The 20818-nt window shown below is 42.2% G+C and overlaps 1 protein-coding gene across 1 annotated transcript; it reads left to right on the top strand.

The window, feature by feature from the left end:
* Window positions 1–324: 324 nt before the first annotated feature.
* Window positions 325–3938, top strand: LOC136537004 (uncharacterized). Its single transcript, XM_066529115.1, has 4 exons — window positions 325–1335; window positions 1594–2371; window positions 3176–3342; window positions 3927–3938. The coding sequence occupies exons 1-4, from the start codon at window positions 325–327 to the stop codon at window positions 3936–3938; spliced, it is 1968 nt and encodes a 655-aa protein (XP_066385212.1).
* The last annotated feature ends 16880 nt before the right edge of the window (window positions 3939–20818 follow it).

Below are 20818 nucleotides of genomic sequence, written 5' to 3'. Positions count from 1 at the left end.
GATGAAGGCACCTTAGATGCTGATCAATAGAAAGACATGACGAAAGGGAAGAAAACGGCAACGTCAAATGTCGCCACCTTTCAAAATGATTTGGTGAGTCGTGCAGCTCCAAAAATAGGGCCAAGTTATGATCAATATATGATATCAAAACCTGAACATGTTAATGTGTCTTTCTCAGGATATCCAAAATAGCAAGCTGAGTGCCAGCATGAAGGCAAGACTTTCCTTCGATGGATCCACTCCCCAAAAGGAGGACCATCAAGTTCCCAAAGATCCGGAGAGCGTCGACAGCAACTCTCAAGACGATTTGCTCTACGACGAATGATGGAAAAGGGCGAAGGCCCGCGCTTCTACCAAAATATTAAGAAGCGCGAGGCCGACCCCCTCGAAAAGTACGATGCCTTCCCCATCGGAATGTTTGAGGATGATGATGACGAGTCTCTTCACTTCCCTGAAGAAGAGACATTAGAAGTTGATGAAGTTCAGCTTAGATCAGGCCGTCAACTGCCTAGACCATCTCCTCAACAAAGAAATCCCCCAAATGTAACTCCGAGTGATGTAACTGACCATGTTCCCAATGTGTCGGTCAAATATGATGTAATCTCGCACTTGAAGAAAATACCAGCAATGTTGTCTGTGTATGATGCTTTGTGTCTCTCTTCTGATTTACGAAAAGCATTTATTACCGCACTTTCATTTCCTGAAGATTATAGGGTTGAGGTTTCACAAGCAGAAGTAAAATTAGCTCGAGCTCAAAGTATTACCTTCAGTGATGAGGATCTGTTATTAGGGAATACAAAACATAACAGGCCCCTTTTCATGCTTGGTGAAATTGACGATCTTCCTATTAATCGTATAATGATTGATGGTGGTTCAGCCATAAACTTGTTGCCCATGCGCACTCTCAAAAAGATTGGATATTCCAAAGGAGATTTATGTCACTCGAATGTTGTCATCCATGGCTTCAATCAATCAGGCCAAGAAGCATTGGGTACCATATGTCTAGTTTTAAAGTTTGAAAGTTTCACGACATATGTAAAGTTTTATGTGATTGATGCAGCAACCTCATATAATGCTCTCATTGGACGCCCATGGCTACATGAAAATAAAGTTATTCCATCTACTCTCCATCAATGCATCAAGTACAAAGATCCTTCAGGAGATATAATAAGGATTTTTGCGGATAAGAAGCCATTTACCACGGCGGAAACCTTCTATGCTGACGCAAAGTTCTATTTTGAGCATGTTGATAAAGTCTCAAAGCCGAAACCAACATTACCATTAGAGGAAAATATCCCCAAGATAGAAGTTGGCGAGACTACATCAAGCAAAAAGGTATATCGGTATATACCAAATAACCAAAGGAAGAAAGGCGATCCTATATTTCGCATCATAAATAAAAAGCCCTCTCAAAATAGAGGTACTTCATTTCCAACTCCCTTACCTCCTTTGGTGCAATATAACATTAAACAAGCCCAAAGTGAAAGAGACGTTAAAATAAAGGGGTCTACACAAATTACTTTGTTAAATAAAGATGATCAAACATTACCTATCTCTTTATATGACGACAAAATTCTTTACATTATGCAACAGATGGGATATGATATATCTACTGGCCCGTCTTTATGTGATGGCCGGGGGCAGCTCGCACCTTTCGAAAAGTTGTTGTCTCAGGCTCAACTCAATGCTCTACATCAAGATGAAGTGTTGAAAGAAGAGAAATATGGTTTAGGCTATGAAGTTAATATGACTTCCACTGAACCTCTCGATGCTACTGAAGCCTCTCCACAAATGGAAGACGGAAATCAACCAACTACTGATGAGTTGGAAGAAATTAATATTGGCACGGACGATGATCCCCGTCCAATCTTCATTAGCAAACGTGTATCCAAAGAAAGTAAGAAAGAATACCATAAATTTCTTTCTGCAAATAAAGATATATTTGCTTGGTCTTATGAAGAAATGCCAGGTTTAGATCCAATGGTGGCTGAACATAAATTGGCCGTCCGAAAGGATGTCACTCCGGTGAAGCAAGGACAAAGAAGATATCGTCCTGAACTTCTCCCGCAAATAGAAGCTGAGGTCGATAAACTCATTGCTGCCGGGTTTATTCGAGAAGTAAAATACCCGAAATGGGTGTCTAGTATTGTACCCGTTAAAAAGAAAAATGGGAAGATACGTGTGTGTGTTGATTTTAGAGATTTAAACAAAGCATGTCCAAAAGATGAGTTTCCAATTCCGATCTCTGAAATCCTTATTGACGCCACTATGGGGTATGAAATATTCTCCTTCATGGATGGCTTTTCTGGCTACAATCAAATAAAAATGTCGCCAGAAGATGAAGAGTTAACAGCATTTCGTACACCTAAAGGCATATTCTGTTATAAAGTCATGCCCTTTGGATTGAAAAATGCGGGTGCCACGTATCAACGGGCGATGGCCATTATTTTAGATGGCTTATTGTATGAAATCGTTGAGTGCTATATAGACGATATTGTGGTAAAGTCTAAGCGCGAGAAAGATCACTTAAAACACTTGGAAGAAGTGTTTACACGCCTTAGAAAGCACAAATTGAAAATGAATCCTATGAAGTGTGCCTTCGGGGTGTCCTCAGGGAAATTCCTGGGTTTCGTGGTCACTAAACATGGCGTTGAGATTGACCCTACTAAAATAAAGACAATTGTCGACATGCCTCGACCAACAAACTTGCACGAATTAAAGAGCCTCCAAGGCCATTTAGCGTATATTAGGAGATTCATCTCAAATTTATCCGGGAGGTGCAAGCCTTTCTCTCGGCTCATGAAGAAAGGAGTCCCGTTCCAATGGGATCAAGCATGTCAAAATGCTTTTGATGATATAAAGAAATATTTAACGAACCCTCCTGTGTTGTGCGCGCCAATTAAAGGGCGGCCACTAATCCTCTATACAGCAGCTATGCCAACTTCATTAGGCGCTTTATTAGCACAAACCAATGATGAAGGGAAAGAGGTCTCACTATATTACTTAAGCCGCACCCTGCTGGGGGCAGAGTGCAACTATCCGGATATAGAAAAAATATGCCTAGCACTTGTATTTGCAGCTCAAAAACTCCGTCATTACATGTTAGAACACACCGTGCATCTCGTATCGAGAGCTGATCCACTCCGACATATTTTAAGTAAAATGACATTATCAGGTAGATTGGCCAAGTGGGCGATGATCCTTTCACAATTTGATATTGTATTTGTGCCACAAAAAGCCGTTAAAGGTCAAGCTTTGGCTAATTTTCTAGCTGCACATCCTATACCTGACGACTTTCCCATCGACGATGATCTACCAGATGAGGAAGCCTTCACCACTACGGTATCTAATCCTACGTGGCAAATGTATTTTGATGGCGCTTGCCGAAAGTCGGGAGCAGGTGCAGGAGTTGTATTTGTCACACCTGATGAGGCGATATTCCCATATTCTTTCACACTCACTTCGGCGGTCTCAAATAATGCTGCTGAATATGAGGCGCTAATTATTGGGCTTGAGATAGCTCACAATATGGGCTTAAACACACTCTCTATATATGGAGACTCCCAATTAATAGTCAATCAATTGTTGGGAACATATACAGTAAAGAAAGAAGGGCTTGTACCTTATTTTAAGAAAGCAAAAGAACTAATGACTAGGTTTGCTGATTTGAAAATTCAGCATGTCGTAAGAAGCCAAAATGAGAAAGCCGATGCATTGGCAAGCTTAGCTGCCAGCATGTCAATAAATCCATGTCAAACTATGGACGTTCATGTGGAGGAGCGAAGAGTTCTTCCCGTACTTGCTGAGGAAGAGAATATATTATCTACTTCGGCCATGACTATAGATACGTGTGAAATCGAGATGGGTGATTGGAGAACACCTTTTCTGGATTATTTGCTCCATGGATATTTGCCCTTGGATTCTAGTCAAAGGTCTAGGATCCGAAAGAGGTCAATTAACTATACGTGTATAAATGATACACTCTATCGACGCTCTTGCGATGGCATTTTGCTACGTTGCCTTGCCGGTGGTGAAATAATTGAAGCTTTGAAAGAAGTTCACTCTGGAGTATGCGGCGCGCACCAATCTGGACCAAAGCTCCATTACCAATTAAAACATTTGGGTTATTATTGGCCTACAATGTTTGTTGATTCTATGGAATTCGCAAAGAAATGCCATGAATGTCAAATACATGGTAATTTTATACACCAACCCCATGAACCGTTACATCCAACCAACATGTCTTGGCCCTTTGAAATGTGGGGAATGGATGTAGTCGGGCCAATAAATCCCCCATCCTCTAAGGGGCACAGGTTTATCCTTGCCGCGACCGACTACTTCTCTAAGTGGGCGGAAGCCATAGCACTAAAAGAGGTTAAAGCAGAAAATGTGGAAAATTTTATAAGGACGAACCTTATATATCGGTTTGGGGTTCCAGCTCGAATCATATCCGATAATGGAACAAATTTTAAGAATCGGCAAATAGAGAAAATGTGTGCCAAATTCAAAATTAAGCACCATTTCTCTACTGGCTATAACCCATCTGCTAACGGTCAAGCGGAAGCATTCAATAAAGTGCTATGCAAATTGCTTAAAAAGGTTGTCTCGCAAAACAAGAGACATTGGCATGAAAAATTGCTTGAAACTTTGTGGGCGTATAGAACCACGACCCGGACGCCAACGAAAATGACGCCTTACTCGCTTGTATATGGAGGAGAGGCGGTCTTACCGTTGGAGGTGCAAATCGCCTCCTTACGCGTTGCTATCCGAGAAGAACTCAATGAGGATGAACCGGCGAAATTACGCCTAAAAGAACTAGATAATCTCGAAGAAAAACGGCTTCAAGCGTTGCAAAATTTGGAGGCATACCAAGCTAGAATGTCTCGAGCGTTCGATAAATGTGTAAAAAGGAGGTCGTTCAAAGAAGGGGATTTGGTTCTCGCAGTTATTCGGCCTATGAACATCACACATAAGATGCAAAGTAAATTCGAGCCTAAATGGGAAGGCCCATATATTGTAAAAGACGTCTACTCTAGTGGCGCTTACAGAATCATATCTCCGGACGGGGAATATTGCCCACCGCCGGTAAATGGAAAATTCTTAAAGCGTTACTACGCGTAAAAACCTCCATTGCTTCATGAGGCTAAACTGAAGTCAAAAAAAAAAAAAAAAAAAAAAAAAAAAAGATCGACATCCTCCATTGCTTTACGAGGCTAAACTGAAGCTAAAGTAGCAAAGTTAAAAAATATATATATATATATACACGCTCCGTAGCTTTCACGAGCCTAAACTGAAGCTTAAGAAAAAAAAAAAAAAAAAAAAAAAAGAAATCAATCATATGCTCCATTACTGCATGAGCGTAAACTGCAGCGCCAAAGACTATATAAAGTCCCGCATTAGCCTGACCTGCGAGAAGTAAACATACATGGCCATTGCGTCATAATAAACTAGCTAAAGTGCTAGTAATCAATAAAGTTTATTGTATAAACACCACACAAACTTCAGTGCATAGAGGTGCAGGATATTAACGCACTGATCATATACAATAAAAAAGAAAGGAACAGACAAACAGGTTTCTCAAATGCATTGGAAATAAACAAAGATCCCAATGCATATCTGAATTAACAAATAGTTCAAAAGATACCAACTAATGATTTCAGAACCAAATTAAATATGACGACGCAACGTCCAGCAAATGAAAGCGAATAAATGTTCAGAACTAATTTATTCAGAGTCTGATTCGAGACTTAATAAAGCTGATGAAACTGGATCCATCAGTCGGCTGTAGGGAGTAAACGGACCAAATCACCGAGCAGCTTCTCGGCCTCCTGAGCAGGAACCATTGTCTTCGCCTCAAGGTTTTTCCTAGCCCTTGTGCTGGCCTTTGCAGTGGCGTCACATAATGCCTGCTCCTGTTGCTTCACCGCTGAATCCAGAGCAGATCGAGTCTCAAGAAGTTGTCTCTCTTTTTCATTTAATTCTTGCAAGGCACGGTTGAGTTCATCTTTCTTCTTTTCAACCGATACTATTTCCTGGACTGCGACCTGAAGGGCATGTTCCCTAGCTGAAAGCTCCTTTTTGGCTTCATCAACAGCTTGGTCTACTTGCCCTGAGCTGCTTGCTGCAAATTCGGAATGAGCTTTCTGCAGTTGTTCAGAAAGATCAATCAGCTTGTCCAACATGGCCTTGATCTCAGAAATGCTAGTAAAGTTCACAGGAAGTTTAGCTGAGGTGTTTTGCAGGGCGGCACGACGCTCAGACTCTCTCAATGAAGTGACACTCAATCCATCAAGGACCTTTTTCACCACCTTGCGGGCAGCTGTCAGGAACACTTCCTCAATCTCTGAAACGTCCATGCTTTGCGTCCCCTGAAATTGCGCTTGGCTTGCGGAAGGACGATCAGGCGGCTGCTCCAATCCTAAACAAAAACCGAATGACATATGAATATAAAAAAAAATGAACAAAATATAATAGTTATTAAAAAACATTCATGAATATAGAAACATCAAGTGAATCAATGCTAGAAAAGACTCCCCGAATCAAGTTGCAGAGACTTTTATAAAAAAAAGAAGAAAAGAAAAGTCCCCACCGGGTTTCGTGGTAACGATAGATGGAAGAGGCTGAAAATTACCTCCCCTTCTCATTATGCCAAAACCTGCAGCAGTTGCATTGTCATCGTTTTCATCTTCTAGATAATCATCATCACTGGGAGACTGATTATGACCAGCAATGTTGGGGGCATGATCAAGAGGGACCTCTCCAATGTCTGGATTAAAATCCTCATTCATATTAACAAAGGCTTCTGGAGCAATAATATCAAGGGATGGCTGCCCTTGGTTCTCTCCGATGATGGCAGCTCCAATGACTGGGTTGGAATCTCCATCCTCATTATCGAAATCAAGCTTCCGTTTGGCTCGAGGCTCGGCACTGGCATCAGGAACGATAGGGTTGGGAGATGGTTGCCCTTGGTTACCGCCCGGCGGCAAGACAGCTTGATTTTCTATCGCCGCCTGATTGTTCACTTGGTTCTCTTGAGCTGGTGGACCTTCAACTAAAATAGGCATACAGGAAGAGCCAGCAGCAGGATCGACATAGGAACTGCGTCTTGGCTGCAGAGATGAATGTACAGATTATTAAAAATAAATGATGACTCGTGAAGAAAGAATGAAATGAGATATTAAATTTGCTGATATTTTATTTAAAAAAAAAAAAAAGGGGGAACGCATATACCTGAAATGGTCGGATGGAAGGAAGAGTCCCCGAACGCAGAAAGTCGCATAGTGCTTTTTTCCACGGACCAGTGAATTCCTCTACTTTTGATTTGATGAACTCAGCATGCTGAGCACGGCGTTGCTCAGGTACCTCATGCACCACAAACAAATCATGGTGCGAAAGCCGACGACTGACAATAACATTGTCAACTGCTCTCTTCTTCCTGTCTTGATATGGTACCTTACCCACAGCAATACCATGGCTCAGGGCATCCAAAATGGAGTTAAAGGGCTCTGAAAATTTCTTGTACCACTTGAGCCAATGCACTGTGCACTGGCCAGTAATGGAGTCATCCGGAAGAAGAGGCAAGTTATCTTGCACAGGACGAAGAATGTGCCTCCAATAAGCATGGGCGATTCCAAAATCTTCTACGGTATATAAACTTGCTAGTGGAAGGAATGGGATCACTTGGTCAAGTCTGAATTGACGAGCCACGCGATCCGGGTGGTATGGCTCTGCAATGCATAGTCCAGCCCGCCTCCAAGGAAGCATACCACGACGGAGAGATAGATAAAATGTGTTGCGGATCCATGCTGGTGGGGGTGCCCTTGCTCGATCTGAGAATTTTGGCTTGTAGGGAGACCAAAGAATGTTGGCATCTTTACATAAAAAATCAAATGCCCCTACAGAATTAAAATGTGTGGGAATTCTGAACATGATGTTCGCCATCATCGGCTTCTTTAAGGCATGGTTATAGGCTGGAACGTGTGCACCCCGCATTCTATCACCAAAGATATTTTTGAAATAGGCCCCCATCCAGCCTATGATATAATGAACAGACCAACTCCTATTCAGATAAGAGGGACCAACTGGGTTTGTGCTGATCAGTCTCAGTGAATAGTACAATGAGCATAGTGCTGGCTGTGCTAGAGCATAGCGACGACCCATAGCCATCCAAGAGGCCATCACAAACACCCCTGGCCGAATCAGAGATCCTCCTCCAACGACAACAAAACTACAAAGCCAAAGTGCCAAGAAAGCTGCTTTGCAGGTAAGCGAAGCATCAGCATCGTCAGAATTAGGGGGTCCTCTTGGTGTATTATGAAAATGATCACACCATTCTTGAAATGAAACTTCTCCTCCAACTTGCAATTTATCCCATACCCTGAGAAGCTGAGACAGACATTTGGGATAACATAGGAGAGAAGGGTCTTGCTCATGCCGAGAAGGAACAAATTCTTCATAAAACTCTCCATCTAGAGGTAAACCCGCAAGCCGAAGCATATCTAAGAGAGTTATTGTACGCTCACCATCAGCGAATATAAAGGTGTTTGTTTCTGGATTCCACCTCTCTAAAAAAGACCTGAATAATGAAAGCGAGATGGAATAACGGCCCAAGGAACAATATATGGCCCCATAGATATAATCAGTACCTTCCCCATCTCCTTTGAGATTTGTACAGTGATGGTTTAGGACTGCAGTACCCCATTCCACATACCCTGAAGGAGTTAAAACATACTCCATGCTATGGTATTCCCATCCAAAACCCTGAGATATCATGCGATTACCCAAGGTGTATGCTTGCACAGATTGAGGCGAGGGTGCATGGGGATAAAAACAATGGCCACGGAAAGTTGACACCCTTCTCCACCCACGAGCACTACCGTCCCTCTCGCCTTTCTTTAATTCAGTTTCTATAATCACGGGGTTGGCCTCATCACCAGATGCTGGGATATATGTGTGAAATTGAGCCACGCAAGAAAGCGGCAGCCTCTCAAATGAACCAGGAGATGGCTCATTCGTCTCCATCTACAACAAAATGCCGATGACACAAGGCATCATACACAGAAACCATCACCATTTCTTTTACCTTTTACGGGGGTAAAACCAAAAAAAAATGATTGCCGACAGAATTGCGAAAATGTTCCTACCACATATAAAGGTAGATAAATTGGCAACACTAGGGCTCCAAAATACAAGCCGTACGTAAGAAAATAAATGGATATATATATGCAATGAACAGGTTCCGAGGAATTTGTCCACGTCTGTCAGATTGTTAGAAAAAAAGGGACTAGCCTATGACTGATAAATCAAATAAATTCAACTCAAGCCATCTAGGAATACAAACACAAGCGTGTGCTCAAAGCATGATTAAATAAATCAAGTACGACGACGGCCGGATGGAGATTAGAAGAATTATACCTTTCGTCGCCGCCGGAGGTAACGGCAAGGAGAAGTCGGTACACCAGACTTGGAATATCTTACTTGAACGAGCCTCGATGAACTGAAGCAAATCCGAGGAAACTTCAATAATGTTAGGTAGGAACGATGGAAAGATGAGAGAGGAGCTCAATGAAAGGATATATCACCGTGGACTAGGAGAGATTGAAAGAGCAGATATTCGGAGAGTCCTGCGCCGCCAAGCTTCTCGAGTTAAAAGCAAACGTGACTAACCAAGTCCTATTATTTAGCCACGAGCCTTCCCACCTCCCGGCATACTCGGGAGTTCAGGTTTCAGGAGCATTTTTTTCAATATAAAAAAAGGGGGGACAAAATGAAAATGATGAATGAATATATATCCTTCATATATCCGGCACGTACGTAGGATACGGAAGTCCGTTCAAGTGCTATACGACAAATATATTTCCCATATAAAACAAAACAGAGGAATACATAATGAAATATAAAATAGCTCAATTTTCGAGCTCCGGATCCGTAAGCATATATTTTCGCATCCGGACCTCGAGGGGGCATCTGTTGGCACAAATTTTGGCCTACCTAAATACATGTGAATATTTATGCCATGAGAGATAAAATAATAAATAATTCAGATGGTTATATGCCATATACAGAAATCATAAAATAAAACATAATTGAAAAGAATGAAATTAATATATCTAAAAGAGACACATGACAAAGATGAAAGCCTATGCAAATATATACCCGTCGTATATATTTGTATACCATATATTGTTCATTCACAAAAGGAGGAGAGATGTATATTGTTTATCTACATTCCAAGGAAATAAAAACATATATATAGAAGCAAATGCGTTTGGACACGCACACACGTTGGGTTAATTAAATTATGGCCATGAGCGTACGTGTGTATATACGATACGTATCTGTACACAATTGACAAGCTAGCTAGCCAGCACATATACGTAACACACGTACGTGCATGCGGCCCAGCCCACACAAGAAGATGTCGACTGTACGTTCTCCATAATTACTTTGATTAAAGAATAAATAAACGGCCCAAAAAACCAGTTGTCAGGCAAGGGGTTCAAGAGTTCACAGTTGCGCGCCTTACACGTTCAAACAGGGCTGCGTCTGGTCGACACCGCTCGCGCACGACTGCACGATCTCCGCTCCCGTTGATTCAAACTTTGGCGCCGGCACCGGTTAATCAAAGGAAAGAGCGCCAAAACACCACGGAACTGCTCTTGCTTTAGGCCTATAAATACATGGCCAGTAGTAGAGAGAAGCCCGGCTCCATCTGCATATCGCCTCCAGGCTGCCCCCGCTCCATCTGCATATCGCCTCCAGGCTGCCTCGCTGCATCACTCAACACATAGTGCCGTCAGGCTGCGCTAACCGCCCGCCGGAAGTTCACCGTCGTGCTGCTGCCCTCCGGCGTCGTCGAAGCACACATCAGCGGCCCCTTCGCAAGGAGCTGCTACGTCCGTCCGTCGGCCCCTCGCAAGAAGCCGCTGCGTCGTCCGTCCGCCGGCATCCCGAAGAAGGTGAGCGGCGTTTCATGGCGTTCTGCTGATCCTCTTCCACGTCTTCATCTTCACGGCTCCACGGCGGCGTCCGGCAACAACTTCATCAACACCATGATCAAGACCTCGTGCGCAACCTTGCTCTCTTGAGCAAGTTGCCATGAGATGATCCAAGGCCCCAAGCCAGATTTGTTATGCAAACTGGATAGGGAAGAGCCTTGTTCTCGTGAACAAGAGCTATCGTCTCCAAGATCAAGACCTCAGATGCGGCTTGGCTCCATCGGGCAAGTTGCTATGAGATGTCTCAAGACCCCATGCCGGATTTGTCGTGCAAACCGGACAGGGAAGAGCATTGTTCTCTAGAACAAGAGCTAAAACCTCAAACATGCAAAGATCTTCATCTTCTGCAGTCAATCTGTGCATGGGTTCAAATCAACAGGAACCTTTGCTCGGAAAGACACAGAGATAGATGCAAACTCCATGCAAAGCGCTGCCCATATGCAGTATATGTGTATATGCAGTCCTCTAGACAGTTGTCTTCTTTGCATTGCATAAGTAGCTAACCAGCGTCTACATGTACATGTGATGTATATTAGAACAGCCATACTTTGTGAACTAACTAGCTTGCATGTGCCTGGAGTGCGTCATCGATTGACTAGCCAGCATATATATATATGTGCACATATACCTATATATCGATCCAGCCATGCATTGCATATTTAGTCCATACATCTGCACGCCGCTAGCAAGTCTCGGCATCAAACCATAGCACAAGCCACATGAACAGAAAAGTGCCAAGCTGATTCATATACCTGATAAATTTGTAAAGATAAAATAAATTAAAATCAAATGATCGTCATCCTAATAGTCGCCGTACTATCCAAAGTTAATAAATGAATTAATATCCCCTTATGTGCTTAGGTGGTCTTCATCCTTGAACCTAGATTCTGCTGTGTCACAAAAATGAATCAAATAAAATTAGTCCTTCCATGCCAAATCCCATGCGTCCATGCCACGTCCATCACCCAGATGCTAATTAACTGGCTGCGGCGTTCTGGCTAAAATAAATAATATTTGTCATAGTTTCCCGAAACCAGTCATACATGCCAAGCATAGACTCTCTATAAATACCGTGCACCATATGGGCACGTCAAATATTGCATCTCAGTTAGACAACATTCATATATGATTGTGCCTAATTAGCTGATAAATCAAAAACCAAACCAAATCAAATTTAAATAAATGAGATTGCACGTGCTGATCCACGGTCAAACACCATGCTATTAGTACGCACGCTGACCTTGATGAAATAATATATATAATTACATAGACCCTGGCCGAGGCCGGTGACGCAACCTCGGCCATAGTAAAATAAACGTCGTCCTAGCTTAAGCCCAAATGAAATATCGCACCATATATATGATGAGTGCATCGTATATGTCAAAATATGTTAATCCATGGTCTCGCACGAGACTATATCAAATTTAGTCTCTAAGATAAATCACGTCCATGTATACGTGATATAATAATGAACCAAGTAAATTAATGTCCCTCCGTCGACATTAGCATATGTCAAAATGCATGCAAGGCATCTATGTCCAATCAACTAAGCAGAAATCATATGCCGGGTTAGTAATTAAGACCTAGCCTTATGTCATGGTCCAAATAAATAACATGATATACACTCAAAATACGCATGAGTTAAATACATGCGTACTCAACTAAAAGACCCAAACAAGCTATCCGCCACTCATATATTTAAAAAAGTGAAGTAGCTCATCGAGAAATTCATATTCATCCATCGGCAACTACAAGACTGAAGAATTTGTTTTCTTTTGTAGTTTGTAATAGGAAGCCATATGATGTAATCTTTATTCATCATGTAATCATGTTGGAACTCTTAATCAGGGGTTTTCTCTTCGGAGATGTAATTAACATAATTTTTATGAAAATATAAGAATTATGGAAGTATGGACTCGCATTACCTGTTCTTTTATATTTGTCCCGTCTAAATTCACCAAAATTAAATTTGTCTCTGCTGACGTGGAGGCGGGTCGTTAGCCGCCCGTTTTCCCGCCATCACAATCACATTATGATCCTTGGGCCTCCCAACTAATTCTCATACTTGATTTCTTGTGAAGTAGTTTAGCTCTTCATGCATAGCATTCACCCAATCAAAATCCAACAAAGCTTTATCTATCTTCTTAGGTTCAATGGATGACACAAATGAGAAGTGTTCACAAAATGATGCCAATCTTGATCTTGTTTGCACATCTCTTGAGATATCACCAATTATTGAGTCCAATGGATGATCCCTTGCAACATTGGTTGGTTGGAGCACTAGAATTTGATTGCTTGCACTTGATTGCTCATTTGGTTGAGATGATGAACTAGCCACTTGTTGTTGATCTTGCACTTTGTCATCACTTGCACTAGCTTGATTTTGATCATGAGAACCACTAGCTTGCACATTAGGGTTAGAGAGCACTTGATTCTTGTCATCTTCAACATCAATCTCCTCTCTAGGCCTTATATCACCAATATCCATGTTCTTCATTGCCTTGACCAATTGAATGCCTCTCACATCATCTAGATTCTCATCTTCCTCTTGGGAACCATTGGTTTCATCAAATTCTACATCATGAATCTCCTCAAGAGTACTACTAGCCAGATTCCAAACTCTATATGCCTTGCTAATAGTTGAGTAATCAAGTAAGAAACCTTCATCACATTTCTTCTCAAACTTGCTCAATCTAGTGTCTTTCTTCAATATATAGCATTTGCAACCAATAACCCAAAAGTATGCAATATTGGGTTTTCTATCATTCAAGAGCTCATAAGGTGTCTTCTCCTTCAATGGGTGACAATAGAGTCGGTTGCTATAGTAGCAAGCCATGTTGATTGCTTTGGCCCAAAATAAATGGCGCATATTGTACTCACTCAACATTGATCTTGCCATGTCAATCAAAGTTCTATTCTTCCTCTCAACTAGGACATTTGATTGTGGAGTGTACTTGGCCAAGAATTGATGCCTAATTCCAAACTCATCACACAAATCATCAACTCTTGTATTCTTGAAGTCACAACTATTATCACTTCACACTTTCTTGATGGTTGTTTCAAACTCATTGTGAATTTTCTTGATAAATGTCTTCAAGGTTGCAAACACATCACTCTTATCAACAAGAAAGAATATCCATATATATCTAGTTAAATCATCCACAATCACAAATCCATATTTGTTTCCACCAATGCTAGTGTATGTGGTTGGTCCAAACAAGTCTATGTGCAATAACTCAAATGCCTTGGATGTTGAAAGGTCCTAATATGGCTAGAGGGGGGGGGGTTGAATAGCCTATTTAAAATTCTACAAATCAACTAGAGCAATTTGATTAGTAAGACAAATAGCGAAATGCAAACTTGCTCTAGCTCTACGAGGGTTGCAAGCCACCTATCCAACAATTCTAGTTGCAATGATTACTAGATACACAACTTGCTATGATATTACTCACTAAGAGCTCTCAAACTTGCTACACTAAAGAGCTCCACTAGATGAACTTAAATAACAAATCAAGCTCTCAAATCTAATTACACTAAAGAGCTTGCCACAACTAGTTTGCAAGAATATAAAAGAGTGAGTAGAGTGATTATACCACTGTGTAGAGGGATGAACCAATCACAAGATGAAGATGAAATCAATCACCAGGAGAATATCAAGGGGCAAGAGACAACCGATTTTCTCCCAAGGTTCACGTGCTTGCCAACATGCTATGTCCCCGTTGTGTCGACCAACACTTGGTGGTTCGGCGGCTAAGAGGTGTTGCACAAACCTCATCCACACAATTGGACACCGCAAGAACCTACCCACAAGTGAGGTAACTCAATGACATGAGCAAACCACTAGAGTTACCTTTTGGTGCTCCACCGGGGAAGGTACAAATCCCTTCACAATCACCAGAGATGGCCACGAACAATCACCAACTCGTGCCAATCCTCCACTGCTACACCAAGCCGTCTAGGTGGTGGCAACCACCAAGAGCAACAAGTGAAATCCACAGCACAACACGAATACCAAGTGCCTCTAGATGCAATCACTCAAGCAATGCACTTGGATTCTCTCCCAATCTCACAAAGATGATGAATCAATGATGGAGATGAGTGGGAGGGCTTTGGCTAAGCTCACAAGGTTGCTATGTCAATGCAAAATGGCTAAGAGAGTGAGCTTGAGCCGGCCATGGGGCTTAAATAGAAGCCCCCATAAAATAGAGCCGTTGGGCTCCTCACTGCACTAAACACGGGCCAACCGGATGCTCCGGTCAGATTGACCGGACGCTGGACCTCAGCGTCCGATCATGCGATGTGCGCCATATGTCATTGGCTTCAAATGCCGTTCACCCGATTTCAACGGTCAATTGATGACCGGACGCGTCAGTTAGAAAGTGACCGGACGTTGGACCTCAGCGTCCGATCATTTCTAGTAAGGTTCCAAACATGAATTTTCACGACCGGACGCATCTGGTCATGCTTAACCGGACTCACCCAGCATCCGGTCACTCAATGTCTCCACTATGCACCACACGTCAGCGTACGTCAGCATTGACCAGACGCACCCTACCAGCGTCCGGTCACTTTTAGCGCCAGCGTTAGGTCAAAGACCAAAACACGCGCTCACTACTGCTACTGACCGGATGCGTCGGTCCAACAGAGACTAGAGTCCGGTCACTTACAGTGACCTCTGTCTTTTCTATCTAGGGCGCCGGTGGCACCATCGAACTGTCCGCACTCTACGGGCGGACACTCCGCCGGTGAAGTTTCCTACCCTTGCTCAAATGTGCTAACCACCAAGTGTATCACCTTATGCACATGTGTTAGCATATTTTCACACACATTTTCAAGGGTGTTAGCACTCCACTAGATCCTAAATGCATATGCAATGAGTTAGAGCATCTAGTGGCACTTTGATAACCGCATTTCGATACGAGTTCCACCCCTCTTAATAGTACGGCTATCGATCCTAAATGTGATCACACTTGCTAAGTGTCTCGATCACTAAAATAAAATGGCTCCTACAATTTTACCTTTGCCTTGAGCCTTTTATTTTTCTCTTTCTTCTTTTCCAAGTTTAAGCATTTGATCATCACCATGCCATCACCATCGTCATGATCTTCGCCATTGCTTCATCACTTGGAGTAGTGCTACCTATCTCATAATCACTTTGATAAACTAGGTTAGCACTTAGGGTTTCATCAATTAACCAAAACCAAACTAGAGCTTTCAGATGTGCTCATCATGCTCTTCTTAGGATGTGTGTTACCAACTTGCTTTCCGGCTTGACATACACTACATAATTTATCCTTCTCAAATGTGACATCTTTCATGCCTCTTATTAAGTCATGCTTAATCAACTTGTTCAATTGTTTCATTCCAATATGACCAAGCCTTCTATGCCATAACCAATCCATGCTAGACTTAGTGAGCAAATATGTTGATGATTGTGCTTCTCTAGCATTGAAATCAACCAAGTATAGATTCTCATATCTAAATCCTTTGAATATCAAGTTAGAGCCATCTACACTTATGATCTCTACATCATCCACACTAAATATGCACTTGAAACCAAAATCACACAATTAAGCTACCGACAATAGGTTGAAGTTCAAGCTCTCTACTAGTAGCACATTGGAAATGTTCAAGTCATTGGATATTGCAATCTTACCAAGCCCTTTGACCTTGCCTTTGCCATTATCACCAAATATGATACTCTCAATCCCATTGCTCTCATTTGTGTTGATTGAATTGAACATTCTTGAATTACCGATCATGTGTTGTGTGCACCCACTATCAAGCACCCAATGCCTTCTTTTGGCTTTGTAATTGACCTACAAAAGAAGATCCATTCTTTTTAGATACCTAAATTTGCTTGGTTCCTTGAAGGTTAGTTACTAAGGTCTTTGGTACCAAAATGGCTTTCTTCATTGAGCCCACAATTGGTGTACCAATGAACTTAGCCTTCACACCATTGGCACCCTTAATAAGCATATAACAAGAATCAAATATAATTGAGGATACATTAGGTTGCTTATTCTTGTTAGTCTTGCAATATTGCTCTATATGCCCAACTTGCTTGCATCTATTGCAAAATTGACCATTACCCTTCACAAAGCTAGCTTTGGAAGTGACAAAGGTTGCCTTGCCTTTTTTGGGGTATAGCCTAATCCCTCTTTGTTGAGAGAAAACCTTTGGTTATCCAAGCACTTTAGCAAGTAGGCATCTCCACCATAGGCATTGCCTAAGGCACGAGTGAGCTCATTCACCTCATTCTTGAGGGTCTCATTTTCCACCATTAGTGAGGCATCACAAGTGAAACCATCACTCAAGGTGAAGTAGAAGTGGTAGTGCTACAAGAGGGGTTAGTGGGAGCAACAACAATGGGCTTATAAAAAGATTCATCAAGAATATCACATGTTAGTCCCACATCACATGATAAATCACTTGCTCCTTCTTGACTTGCTCGAGGAGAGAGGAGTGAGCTTTTTTAAGCTTGGAGTGAGCCTTGCCAAGCTCCTCATAGTCTTCCTTTAGACTCTCATGAGAGACATTGAGCTGATCAAAGGATTGTTCAAGAGATTTGATTTTCTTATGCAATTCTTTGTACTCCTTTCTCTTCATCTCAAAGCAAGTGTGTACTTGCTCACACATGTCAAGAGCTCCTCCTTGGTGTACTCTTCCTCCTCATCATCACTCCTACAATCATCACTTTCACAATTATCATCACTCACATCATATTTTACCTTGGTGGGCTTTGCCATGAGGCATGTCAATGGAGTATCGAAGATGGAAGGCTTATTGTTGATGGCGATGCTTGCTAGTGCTTTCTTGAGAGATTTCTTGTCATCATCACTTGAGTCATCACTATCTGAAGAGCCATCACTATCCCATGTTACCACATAGCCTCCACCCTTCTTCTTTTGAAAGGTCACCTTCTTCTCCTTATTTTCCTTCCTTTCCTTCTTCTTCTTCTTGTTAACCTCATCATTGTCACTATTATAGGGACAATCCGCTACAATGTGATCCTTACTCTTGCACTTGTAGCATCTCCTCACATACTCCTTGTTGTGATCTCTTCTCTTTCTTGCACCATAGCTCTTCTTCTTCATGAATTTGCCCATCTTGCATACAAATAGAGCTATGGCCTTATCATCAATATCACTAGCATCTTCATCATCACTTGATTCTTATTTCTTAGACCTACCCTTGTTCTTGGATGATGAACTAGCCTTGAATGCTACACTCTTCTTCTTCTTGTCTTCATCTTCCTTCTTGTCATCCTTGTCAACCCCCTCCCTTTCCACACGGTATGTCTCTTGTGTCATGACATCACCTAGTATTTGGTTATGGGAGAGTTGCTTCAATCCTCCTCTAATGATGATCAATCTCAATGTCTCAAATCTTAGAGGTAAGCACATCAAGAACTGATGAGAGACATCATCATCATTGATCTTCTCTCCCAATGCCTTCAAGTCATTGACAATCATTTGCAATCGATGGAACATCTCTAGAATGCTCTCATCATCCTTTATCTTGAAGATTGTCAACTTGTCCTTAAGGATGTATAACTTGGCACTCTTCACCATTGGTGTGCCCTCATAGGTCTCCTCCAATCTTTTCACACCTCACTAGGTCTCTTACAATCCTTGATTTGCTCAAACACATTAGAATCAATGGTATTGTAGATGGTGTTGAGAGCCATTGTATTGCATTGCTTGTTGGCTTTATCATTATTGGTGAGATTGTCTGGATCAAGAATCACAAAGTCACTCTCGGTCACATCCCACACTTGGTCATTGATAGAACCAATATACATCTTCATCTTTCTCTTCCAATAATCATAGCATGTGTCATCAAAGAACGGTGGTTTGCCCCTCACATGGTTGAACACAATTTGAGCCATCTTTTGACACTGAGATTGTTAAGCTTTCAATCAAACGGTGACCACGGCTCTGATACCACTTGAAAGGTCCTAATATGGCTAGAGGGGGGTGAATAGCCTATTTAAAAATCTATAAAGCACTAGAGCAATTGATTAGTACAACAAATGGCGTAATGCAATTTTACTCTAGCTCTACAAGAGTTGCAAGCCACCTATCCCAACAATTTAAGTTGCTATGATCACTAAATACACACAATGTCTAAGTCACTATTCACTAAGAACTCTCAACAAGGCTACACTAAAGAGCTCCACTAGATGAAACTAAGCTACAAAGCATGCTCTCAAATCTAGTTATACTAAAGAGCTTGCTACAACTAGTTTACAAGAAAGTAAAGGGGTGAGTAAGATGATTATACCGCCAATTAGAGGAGTGAACCAATCACAAGATGAATACCAATTCAATCACTAAGAGAATTCCAATCACACAAGAGACACAAGATTTTTCACCCGAGGTTCACGTGCTTGCTGGCACACTAGTCCCCATTGTGTCGACCAACACTTGGTGGTTTGGTGGCTAAGAGGTGTTGCACGAACCTCGTCTAACAAATGGACATAGCAAAAACCTACCCACAAGTGAGGTAACTCAATGATGCGAGTAATTTACTAGAGCTACCTTGTGGCTCTTTGTCAGGAAAGGTGCAAGACCCCTTACAATCATTGGAGCCAGCCACAAACAATCACCAACACGTGCCGAAGCTCCTCCGCTGCTCCAAAACATCTAGGTAGCAGCAGACCACCAAGAGAAACAAGAAATATGCAGCCACAATGATCCCTAGGTGTCACTAGATGCAATCACTCAAGTAAATGCACTTGGAATCACTCCCAATGTACTATGATGATGAATCAATGATGGAGATGAGTGGGAGGTATTTTCTTAGGCTCACAAGGATGTCAAGTATGTCAAAGTGCCAAGACTGTGAGCCCCAAGCGGGCCAAACACTATTTATAGATGGCCTCACGAAATAGAGATGTTGGCTCTACGGAGACATGACCGGATGCACTGACTGGACACTGCCCCTACGTCCAGTTGCCCGAGTCTGGTCAACCGATGGACGCCGCAGCCGCTCATCTCCAACGGTCGAAAACGATTCACTCGCATAGTTAAAGAACGACCGGATGCACAGCTCATGTGACTTGACGCATGAACACACAGCATTCAATAGTTTCTAGTAAGGGTCTAGAGCGTAATTTTGATGACCAAACGTGCACGGTCGAAGGTGACTAAAAGGATCAAGATGCCCAAGAGGGGGGGTGAATTGGGCTAATTCTAAATTTTTTTGCAATAATTAAATCCTACGATTAGCCCAATTAACCCCTTGTGCCTAGAAAGTGTTTCTAAATGTTCTACCGCACAAAAGACTTCCAACCTAAGTTCCAATCCTACTCTAGCATGGCAATTTTATGAATATAAAGACAAGTATTGAATTGCTCAAAGTAAATGCTCAAAGTAAATAGAGAGGGAGGAATGCGACGATGTTTTGCCGAGGTATCGGAGAGTCACCACTCCCCACTAGTCCTCATTGGAGCACCCGCGCAAGGGTGTAGCTCCCCCTTGATCCGTGCAAGGATCAAGTGCTCTCTACGGGTTGATTCTTCAACACTCCGTCATGGTGAAGCACCCACAACCACTCACAACTTAAGTTGGGTCATCCACAAGCTCTCTGGATGATCACCAAGCTCCCAATCACCACCAAGCCGTCTAGGTGATGGCAATCACCAAGGGTAACAAGCACGAACTCTCACTTGACCACAACAAGCCTAATGAGAAGGGTGGATGCACACTTTGCTACTCTTGATCTCACTAATGAGGGCTCTCTTTGGGATTCTCAAATCTCAATCACCTTACTAGGACCTTGCTCTTGTTGGCACTCTCTAAGGTGTTTCTTAGCTG

Source organism: Miscanthus floridulus, chromosome 2 (genome assembly GCF_019320115.1).
Source record: "Miscanthus floridulus cultivar M001 chromosome 2, ASM1932011v1, whole genome shotgun sequence".
In the NCBI taxonomy this organism is placed as follows: domain Eukaryota; kingdom Viridiplantae; phylum Streptophyta; class Magnoliopsida; order Poales; family Poaceae; genus Miscanthus; species Miscanthus floridulus.
Note: the sequence above shows the minus strand (reverse complement) of the source record. Positions and strands in the feature narration are given on the sequence as shown.